This window comes from Nestor notabilis, unplaced genomic scaffold (genome assembly GCF_000696875.1).
Source record: "Nestor notabilis isolate BGI_N333 unplaced genomic scaffold, ASM69687v1 scaffold23752, whole genome shotgun sequence".
Classification (NCBI taxonomy): domain Eukaryota; kingdom Metazoa; phylum Chordata; class Aves; order Psittaciformes; family Psittacidae; genus Nestor; species Nestor notabilis.
Window position 1 is genome coordinate 1 of NW_009919042.1, and position 11206 is coordinate 11206.

Here is an 11206-nt window from a genome sequence, read left to right on the forward strand (position 1 = left end):
AAGAGGAGTGTTCAGTTCTGTTAAGGAGAGTTGTTCTATCATGCTTTTACGGTGAAGACTTCTGGACATAATTCTGAAAAACTATAAATATGCAGTTTCTAATGTGTGTTTTGAATGACAGTAATTATTTCAAATAAACATTTTTTAGATGCCAGAATAGAAGAATTTGTGTATGAAAAGCTGGACCGCAAAGCACCAAGCCGCATGAATAATCCGGAATTACTAGGCCAGTATATGATTGATGCTGGGAATGAATTTGGCCCCGGAACAGCCTATGGTAGGTAGAAGCAAACAAATATGTCTTGTGTTGCAGAAATGAAGGGAGGAAAAATCCACAGATCGAGTTTTTCTTTACAGTGTAAAATGATATTTCTTGTCTTTCTCTAGATAATGGTTCAAGGATTTTTGTACTAGTTTGAGGTGACTTGCTGTGTATCTTTGAGTATTAGAAGATCAATGATGAGGTTTCTATCCAAATCTAGAAATAGAATCTGCTGTTGGAATGATAACCATCTTTGTGGATGCGTAATTCTCTTACCAGATCAGATCATTCTGAAACTTATTTTCCTTGTATCAGGAACACATCTGACAACATTTATGCATTTTACTTGTGGTATGGAGTGAAAATGTTATGTGAAATTAACTTCTTCAGTAAAAAGCCTCTTTGACTTTACAGCATTACTGCTTTTCTTAATATACAATATTTTGCTAAAGATGAGAGTGTAGAACATAATCTAACTTGCTTTCTTCTCCAGCAAATTTATATACCTTTGACAGGAGGATTGGGGGTCTTACAGCTAATATTTTTACACTGGCCTTAATTAGAAGTCTAATTCTAGTGTTTTCTACAGCTCTTAAAGTTGCTGATAAGAGATCTAGCTGATAATTTAAGGATCTGAAATGCATAGCTGCCTATAATAGTCTGCAGTCAAGGTGTGATAGGAGGGAAAACTTTCATTCTGGGAAGAATGACTCCTTTCTATCTGGAAATAATGGTGTTCCTTCTCAAAACAAGAAGAGGCACTTAACAAAGTAAATGGTTTATAGAAGACTTAATGGATACAAAATCAGTAGTGACAGGGTATGTTTCTCTTACTTCCACATGGTTTATGCTGCTATCTGTGGCCTTCCTTCTGATCCCCAGCCTGAAGTCTTGCTTTTTAATATCACAGGGCTGTACTTCCAGGCACTCTGTCCGTTAGCTTGCAGAATTTTTAGAATTCAGGCAAATAACATGATCTGTGAGCATAAAGATAGATACACTGTGAGCTTTCGTGTGGTGTCACAAAGTATTTTAGCTCTCTGAAAACTTAGCATCTTTTCTAACTCTGCCATATCTGCCTGTTGAAACACTATTCTTGATACACTAACTTCAGTTTCAATACCTGAGTCACAGCCTAGTGTCTAAGTATTGTTCAGTTGATGCACAAATGCATATTTAGAAGGTAGAGTAGATGGGTATAGGAAAAGGCACATTTTTTTTTCCAGTATCTAAGTGAGCTTTTCCTTGCTGCCAGCTATTCCTGACTTAAAACAAAAATGTGGTGTAAGGGGAGGAGGTTGTTGGCTTAAAATAGTTAGGTGTGATACCTAGTTCTTAAGTAAGTGTTCACAGTGGAGTTGTCATAGTTAGTGGCACTCCTACAATGCTGCATCTGTTCTCACTGAAATCTTGTTTTGACCTGTGATTGTTGTTAATAAAAATGGTTTAGTTTAGTGCATGGGTTTGTTTGGTTTGGGTGGTTGTTTGTTTTGGTGTGTGTGGGATTTTTGTTTGGGTTTGGTTTCGTTTGTTTCAGTTTTTCTTGTAGCTCATTCAGATTTCTTTTGAAAGCCTTTGTGATGGCATTGGATTATCCTTTAAACTGCTGGCCTAAACCTTCCTGCCTGTAGAAACCTGTTTTGGTTTTGTTAACCACCTGCCTGACTCGCTCTGAAACTTAACTTTCTTTTTTTCTTTGCAGGAAATGCACTCATTAAATGTGGAGAAACACAGAAGCGAATTGGGACAGCAGACAGAGAACTCATTCAAACTTCTGCTATAAATTTTCTCACTCCTCTAAGAAACTTTATTGAAGGAGACTACAAAACTATTACTGTAAGTTAAATTATCCATTCTTAAGCATTTCACACCAATTGTAACTCTAGATCTTCAAAATGAAGTAGACGACAGTAGGGCACTATTGCTTTCCTCAAACTAATGCAGAAAAACTCGGGTAGAATTAGTGCCCTTGGTGTATTTGCCTCCCTTTTGATCAGGTAAAATCCAAATAATTCTGTAAACTTTCTTTTTATAACTATTGTTCTGTTAAATGTATGTATCTTCAGTATAAAATGCGAGAATAATTAGGATCTTATTTTGCTGCTTCAACTGAAGAACCTTTTGTATGTGATCAGTAAAAAGACTTCCAAGTAGACAGGCTTTTGCTTTTGAGTACATGTACCTGTTCTCACAAAATAACTTCTCTCGCTTTCAGAAAGAACGTAAGCTATTACAAAATAAAAGACTAGATTTGGATGCAGCAAAAACCAGATTGAAGAAGGCAAAAGTTGCAGAAGCTCGAGCTGCAGTAAGTAGAGTTTGCTTGTTTGTTTGGGTTTTTTTAACTTACTGATCTGTATTTATAAAGTTGACTGGTTATGTTTCCAGCCCTGCTATTCTTCTGGGTACTTGGTAAGAAATGCCTCAGTAGAACACAAAGTAACAAAAGCAAATTACTGATTAAGGTGTTAGTCTTCTATTTTTAGATATGCCATCTAGTTGAACTTACTTGACACAAGTAAATATTCTTGCCTTGTTCTATACTAGATGAGCCTATACTGGCACTTGCTACAGTCTGCCAAGATGGTTGTAAATACAAATCATTCAGAGGTCAAGTTTTGGCATTTGAATCTCCAGAGGTGTTCAAGCATATGTATAATTATTTCCAACTGATGAACCTATCTATACTTAACTTCTCTATATCAAACATATTTGTAGTTTACTTTTACTGTTTCACACCACCAAACAGTGCAAGACTCTTAACCTCACATCTCTTTTCTTATTCCTTCACAAAATGCTTGTTCAAGGAGATTAAAATTACTACAAACTTAGAAGCTCTTGCTTTATAAACTCTTAAAATGCCTCTAAATGAAGGAATAGATAATCAAATGTATGCAACTTCAGCTTACAGTATTTTCAGAGCTATCTTTTGACTGCATCGCTAAAAGTACAGCAGTTAATGGTGGATCATGAAGTGATTTTTCCCATGAGGGTTAATGCACAGAGGTGCTGAAGGAGTATGGATGATTTACATACACAGGGACAGTGTATAAGAGGCAGAAGCAGGACTGTCAGATTTTGTTGGCTTCTCCACTTGGATCACTGTCCTGAAAGATCTTGGAAGACTCACCTCAGCTTTGTAGATGAAGCACCTCCCACCTTTGGGATGGTGATCCTTCTAAAGAGAAAAATATGATCTCTACCTGTGTTGTAGTCCTCTGTGTCAGGTACACTGTCCCTCTGTATTTAAACTGTGGTTAAGTCCATGCATGCGTTTGCCCTTATGTTATGTAAATTTTATGCAAAAAAGTTACTTCTCTACTTGTTAAGCTTTCTTAATTTGTAAGACTAGCAATGGAGAGCAGAGCAGGGTTTTGGTCTGCTAGCAGTGGGATTTGGAAGCAATGTATAGAGAAGCAGTGGATAGTGAACTTACTCCTTTGCTTGGCTTTGTTCAAAGTTTAAAAAAGAAAAAGGTATTTTCATTATTAACTTCCTTTTGTGGTCTGGCGGCAGGTATATGCCTTACTTTCTAAAGCAATAGAAAGACCATAGGGAAATAGTTCCCCTTGGGCTCAGTATGAAAAGAAAGTCTCTATACTTGAGTTTTTCATTCCATAACCAGTGTAATCATCCAGAGCTTGGTGCTTGGACAGAACTATTGCCAGTTGCTGCTACTACTTGAGAAGCCTTAAATATTCATATAGCAGGTAATTCACAGGTTTATGCACAAATGAATTAGCGCTGGTAGAACATGGAACTCTAGGCCTCTTCCTTCACTACCTTACATGTACTTCAATTTTATTTACATTATAACAGCAGTATGCATGTTTAAGAAGTATTGGATTGTAGAATTTCCAGAGAAGTGAAGAAATCGCATCTCCATCCTCTGCAATGTAGAGATGAAAACTAACTTGGATATAGATGTGGTGCAAATGTTTCATCTGCTGCTGGCTTGCTCCCTTATGAAGATACCTGAAAGTCAGTGCTGAGCTGATAGATTAGCAAAGTGTATGAGTTATGATGCAAACTTTTATGTCTTACTGCTTAAGCAGGATGAAGTGATAAATTTCATCTACATTTATTTTTTCCCCTGTTATAAAGATATTTAATATTTGATGAAATTACATTCTCACATGCTTACTGTACAACTGAAGTAGCTTAGCTCAGTATTTAAAATAGAAATCTGAAGAGTTTTATCTCTATTCAGTTCACAGTCTTGCTTAGCTCAAACTTGCAGCACTTTGTGCCAGTAATCTGTTCACCTGCTGTATTCACAGTGTTTTAACTTGCTTTTGTCTTTTATCTATGCACTTAAGCAACTAAACACCTCTCAGCCCGAAGAGAATAACATTATGGTAAATGTCTCTTACGTGCTCAACTTGCTGCATGTAAAATGGCTAAAGGTTTGTTGGCCTCCTGTGTTCATTCATTTTCCTATCAAATGTTTCCTCTTGCTACCCAGCTCATTTTGGTCTTGTTTCAGATGTTTTCTATTCCAAACTGAATTGGTATAGTGTACTAAGCACACTTCTGTCAGTACAGCATCAGATGTTGGTTTTATCAGACTATTTCTGATAATTAAGTATACAGTATTATATTCTAATTTTGATGAGGTTATGAATGTAAACTTAGGATGCAAAGGAGTTGATATTTTTTTCACTTCTGAAATTAATTTCTCCCATTCAAGGGAAAGGAATTACTTCACTTTCCTGATTTTGGTTTTAATATGAGTAAGAGTGAATTATCTGAAATTGCCAGGAATACGTAGAAATTACTCCCTTTAAGTAATGCTTTACAAATTACAAATTGTCATACAAATTAATGGCTTAACTTAGAGTACAGTATATCCTAAATGTGTTGTAGGGACTCATTAGTTTATCTGGTTTCAGCACCATAATTGTGGAAGTGGAAAAGGGGTTAATAAATCAGGTACAACATGGACTGTGCTGTTCAGCCTGACTTGGTTTTGGTCTTGGACCTGCACAGTATAGTGGGTTTCATCTCAGTTAATGTTCCAGGTTTCTCAGTTGTAAGTAGATAAAAGAGCAAATAAACTTGTTTGTTACAAGTTGCTTCTGCAATCTTTATACACATTTCTTCCTACCAAAGTCCCAGTTGTGTCATCTGCTTACAACTGCAGAAAATGAAGGTTAAAGGAGAGCTGCATTGCAAAAGGGAATTGGAACAGCAAGTTGAAGTAATTAACTTCTAGAGTAAATTTCTTGCAGCTCTACAATTTTGCTGTACTACTTGCCATTACTTTAATACTTGGTTTGAAATACCTCTGTAGCATTTTTAATTGAATTTAGGTTTCAGTAAAAATGCTTGTGCAATAGGAAACCAGTAATGAAATTAGCAAGAGAAATCATTCATCTCTTTCATTCTTTATTTAACGTGATACTAAAATGAGAATAGCTTTCCATAGTTTTCCAGTATTTTAACATATTAAGGTAACTTAAATTCCTTCATAAGGTAATGCAGTTTGTGTGACCCATCTCATTTTCTAAGTAATGTCTTGTGTTCTTGTGTTGTAGTAGCTTGTTTTAAATAGACTCCCTTAACATGTAAGTTCTACAAGTCATACATACACTCTTCAGTATCTAACTTACTTCACAGATGTAGTGCTATCCATACTCATTGTAGTTTAATTGTATATGAAGCACTTTGGGCAACTGACTTATGCCTACTTAAATCCCTGTGAAGTTCTGAGGGCAGGAAAGTGGTCAAAAGCCAAAATATAGTTGCATCCTGTATTAAAGCACCACCAATGTCTAAGTTTGTGTTTTTATTCTCCTCCTCCCCCCCCCGCCCCCAATGCTGACTAGATATGGGCTGAGGAAGTGACGAAAGTAAGTAAACAATTTAGAAGTTGCAGAATTCTGAAACCATAACTTGTGCGGGTCTAATGTAATAAGGGATATTGCATGTTGTTGATTCACTCTAATGTTGGCAGCCTTATGCATTACATTAGAATACACTGGTTTCCTCTAGGGCCTTTCAAACTCCAGTGGTGAAACAATGCCTGGGGCTTGTTTCATAGTAAGCTGTTTCTGGCTAACTATCACTTAGTACCATGAGATTCTCATGACAAGACACGAAAGAAAAAGAGCTACAGGACATCTCCAAATGTACGGGTATGGCATCTTGTTAAAAAGCACCTCTTAAAAATGAGCTTATTTGAAAATATTCAGAAAGGCTGGGGTCTACTCTAAACTGTCCTCAAAAAACACTGATGTTCAACTCTTACCCAGAACATAAAGTAGTAACTAAAACGCTTGAGTGCATGTAAGAAACTTGGAAAACTCAGTTGTGGAGGTTGGTGGGTTTGGTTATTGTTCCCTACCTTTTTCCCCAGTGTTGTTAGAGAGTGCTGTGCTTAAGCAAGTGAAAATTGCCCCTGGGCTGAAGGCTCACAAATACAGCGTTAGACTGGGGAATAGAGGCTGAAGCCTTCTCTCTTGTCATGCCATCCCTTGCACAGGGACGCACTCAGTGGAGCTAATGGAGCACTGGGCGATAGCTCCTCCAGTGCTACAAGAAGGACTGTCCTCAGGTGCACTGGCTTAGACAGAGCAGTGTTGGGAACAGGCTGTAGGAAGCTGTGCTAACAGTTGAGAAAAAAATTCTTAGGGAATTTCTGCAGAGGGTGGGAAATAAAAACAAAGGCTAGTGATACAAAGTAAGTGTAGTTGTGGGGCAAGGGCTTTGGAGAATGGTTTTGAAAGGGGGACTAGCAGGCAGCTGTGGGAGAGGCATTAAAGAGTTGCTGTCAGGAGCTGGGATATGGAGCTTTGGGTGAAATCTTGGGGGGTAGTGAGATGAAATAAATGAAGGCTTTTTTCTACTGCAATTTTATGGTGTAAACATAGGGTGTATGTGTAGGGTGTGAGAGTTTAGGGGGAAGCAGGAGTTTAGAGATTGGAACTGTAAGAGGAGGGTTAGGTCAACTTTGATCCCAAAGTTTGAGAACTATTTTACTGTTCAAGTGAAGTAAAAATCTGGAAGCAGCAAATGTGTCTGCCAGAGTCCTTGGTACTGTTCTGGGAAAAAGATGGCAGGGGAGCAGTACTGCTGTAACAAAAACTGATCTTGATGCTATGAAATGATGAATAAAACTATTTGCTTTTCAGAGACAAACAACAAACTCTGAAAACCTAATTAGTTTGTAAGTTGATCCATACACTGCTATATCAGTTTTAAGTAAGAAACGCACAGCTACTTCCTCACTGTTTTAATTAATGTGAAAGCCTTCCCAGCTGCAGTCACCTCAGATGAAAAACATTTTGTGGGTAACTGCATTGTTCTTCTGTGCTCGTTGCTGTGGTTAAGATCCTTCCATGTTGACTCTTCATATTGATTAGCATTAGTGGAATGCAAGAGGAGAATGTTTGCAAACACACAGAAACTTTTGAAACCATTGTTTTGTTGGTGTCACCTTATGAATTCTCCTGAAAATAGATTTCCTTACGCTGTTTTGCTGAGAACAGTAACTGCTCCATCTTGAACTTAATGCGAACTTTTGCCTTTGCGTTTGTTTTTAGAAACAAGGTACTAAGTGCATATAAGCATTGAGGCAAGGGAATCCAGATTCCAGGGTAAAGATATTCTGTCTTGGAACAGTAAATCTTAGATATTTCAACACATTTATGTATTTGTGGGGTTTGAGTACTGTCCTTTTCCTTTCCCTCCCTACCCCAAAATACTCTAAAGTAATTTCTGCTTGTGCTAAATGAAAGTCTTTTAAAACTGCTATAACGGTCTTATTTAAAAATTGCTGAGAATGATGTGCAACAAGGAAGGAATTTGAATTTGAGTTATTTAAATTTGAAATTTAAAGCCAATCATTTTTAATAGAAATTTTACACTAATTGAAGTTAGAACATCTGCTATAGTTTGGATTTGTTTAAAGATACCTCAATTACAAGCTCCAGAAATAGTTATAGTAGCCTGTTGCCTGTATAAGACATTAATTTATGAACGATCCTGTTAAAACTTACCATGGAAGAATTATGTATGGCTGATTGCTGTGTGGTTACAAGACAAAGACAATGTGAGCTTTACCCTAAATTACTTGGTCAGAGCCCTGGTGCAGACGCTGTTATGCCAGTGAACTCTTGGTTTGTGATTGGGAGAGGTGGGGTAATACTGCAGGCAGAAAAATGCCTTCCTTTTGCACACACAACTCCATGAGGTAGGTGTCTGATAAAGCTGTTCCTTTGGTATACAGGGCCTCAACATTTCTGAGCCCTAAGTGCAGTTATTCTTTTTTCCTAGATTGGCAAATTAAAGCACATTTCAAACACCTAAGCTTGTGATGAATGCATTTGTATGAGTAGCTCTGAATAAAATGGAACTGGTTTAGTCAGAAGGTATTAAGAGAGTGCATTGTACAAATAGCTAATGTTCATCCTTACTTTTAGTCTGAACAGGAAGTGCGGATTACTCAGAGTGAATTTGATCGTCAAGCAGAGATTACCAGACTTCTGCTGGAAGGAATCAGCAGCACACATGTGAGTACCCAGAAGAGGTAGAAGGGAAAAGTCAAAATCGGGGCAGTTCCTAAAAATAACTACATTGAGCTATCTGGGAACTTTGGGCTACAAGGTTTCACTTCAGTGCGTTAAAGCATCAAACTCTTTTATTTATTGAATTCTAGTTTAATATCTACTGAATCAGTCTTCTGTTAACCTTGAAAATGCAGGAGTTTTCATTCTTGTTCTTTAAACTCACCTTCCCATTCATCAGATTAACTGAATGTTGAAACTGCAAAAGCATCCTGAAATATTTATTCTGTTGTGGAAACAACATGGGTGACTGGCAAGATGCTTGTACAGCACCTGTTTTTTGTGCTCAAATGTTGATTTTTGTGTCATTTTACCCTAGTTACCTGGTAAATCCAGGCACTCTGCCTACAGGGCATAAATCCCTATGTGCGTTAGCACCTGGTTAGGAGATTGGTCATTCTAATGCAGCATAGGGACTGTAGTGATAGGACAAGGGGTGATGGGTTCAAACTTGAACAGGGGAAGTTCAGGTTAGATCTAAGTCAGAAGTTATTCCCCGTGAGGGTGCTGAGGTGCTGGCACAGGGTTCCCAGAGACGTGGTAGATGCGCCATCCCTGGCAGTGTTCAAGGCCAGGCTGGACAGAGCCTTGGGTGACATGGTCTAGTGTGAGGTTTCCCTGCCCATGGCAGGGGGTTAGAACTGGATGATTTTAAGGTCCTTTCCGACTGCAACCGTTCTATGATTCTACAGTACTTCTACAGACTAAAAACTTGATTTTTTTGCTGTATTATAGGCACATCATCTTCGCTGTCTGAATGATTTTGTTGAAGCTCAGATGACCTATTATGCACAATGTTACCAATATATGTTGGATCTCCAGAAACAACTTGGAAGGTAGTAATACTGTAAAAACTTCAGGAAACACCCCCCCCTTTTTTTTTTTTTTTTTCTTCCCCCTAAGTGCTTATGAATAGTAGGAAACTGATGTAGGAGTGGTGAACACAGAACTGAATAGACTGAAAGGAAATATATCTCTTCTCAGGTATTTAATATGTAATTACCCCAGTGCAAACTACATCCCTAAGCCTCCACACAGCACTCGTGCCTTTTGAGGGTTAGTTTACTGAGATTTTGTGTGTTTTCTAATTGAGGAAGGTGAGCCCATGGTAACCTCATTTAATGGCAGAAAAAGGAATTCCTGGAGATATACTTGTAATCATTCATTTGTCTTCGGCTTGATGCTATGCAGTGTGGGATAAGTTTTTTTTTGTACACTCTGTAAATTCATTTTGCCACTTAATTTGCTACAGGGCACTACCTGGTTTTCAGTGAAACTGCATTCTCCACTGTTAAATGAATTACCAGCATAGATACTGTATCTAGGTAGAAGTGTACTCCACAATATCTATAATGAATAATCCAGAGCACTTGCAATGGAATGAGAAAGTTTGTCTAGTTCTACTTTTCTGTGGGTTTAGCATTTTAAAGTAAGAGAAAAAGCTGTCTGAAGTTAGCTTGTGCTCCTGGCGATGTAAAGATACCTGCATATGTACTTTTCATGAAGTTTCATTTTTCTAGTTCTTTTTCACAAATCAGCCTTTCTTAGGGTTATACCATATTATGTAGGTGAGCATATGCATTGAAGGACTGCCTGTACTTAGAAGTATGTATTCTAAATAACTGTCTCTATAAAGTATCTCTGTTTATGCTTTTCATGATAAGGAAGCAAAACCAAAAGTGTTTGAGTCTTGTCCTTTTCCTGACTTGCAGCTTCCTGTGGCATTTGATTTCCTTTCCTCAGTTTGTTTGAATGGGTACTTTAAAGTCTTTAAAGACATAGAGCTTTTTTAAAACAAAAAATCAATTTTAAAGTTATATTCCATTAAAAGTAGTATTCAACAGTAAAATTTGGTAACTCATAAATGCATGTATTAAAGCTTGAAAATAACATTTACTGGATTAAGGATGAGCACCTTTTAGAAGTTAGGTATATTTACACAACTATTTTGAGAGGATGTTTCCAAGATCTGTACTCTTACCTGTATCAATTTACTAAGCTGAAAGCTTTAAGCATAATACCCTTAGCTTAAGGAAGAACATACTTCTTTTCAAAGTCTCTTGCTTTAGCATGTCCAGAACAGCTATCTTTGTTTAAAATTTGTGTAAAGTGCTACCAGGTATAAAAGAATATATTTGAGCAAAGTACTGCCTTAAGGAAACCAGAAGGATGTTTCTTTACGTGGCTGTGATCTGATGAGGGGTTTTGATAAAACTGCTAGGAATGCTAGACAACTAAAAGCATGGAAGCTTTGCAAAATCTTTGGTGCTTCAAACAGCCCCATGAAGTCTCTCTGCCTATTAAAACAGTAATGGTATTAAATCTTGGGTGTGTCTTTCCTTCCTTGTGCAAGGAAGTCCTGCTGACCTGTAGCAGC

General features: G+C 37.5%; 1 protein-coding gene across 3 annotated transcripts in view; it reads left to right on the forward strand.

The window, feature by feature from the left end:
* The first annotated feature begins 124 nt into the window (after positions 1-124).
* Positions 125-11206, forward strand: part of SH3GLB1 (SH3-domain GRB2-like endophilin B1) — a 16183-nt gene continuing 5101 nt past the window's right edge. Inside the window, exons 1-7 of one of the 3 annotated variants that reach the window (XM_010010053.1) lie at positions 157-277; positions 1965-2098; positions 2478-2570; positions 4582-4620; positions 6091-6114; positions 8686-8775; positions 9565-9665. In XM_010010053.1, coding sequence (XP_010008355.1) covers positions 205-277; positions 1965-2098; positions 2478-2570; positions 4582-4620; positions 6091-6114; positions 8686-8775; positions 9565-9665 — 554 coding nt within the window. In that variant the 5' untranslated portion in view covers positions 157-204. Of the gene's footprint in view, positions 278-1964; positions 2099-2477; positions 2571-4581; positions 4669-6090; positions 6115-8685; positions 8776-9564; positions 9666-11206 lie in introns of all 3 variants that reach the window. The other 2 variants (XM_010010052.1, XM_010010051.1) reach the window with 2 other exon arrangements.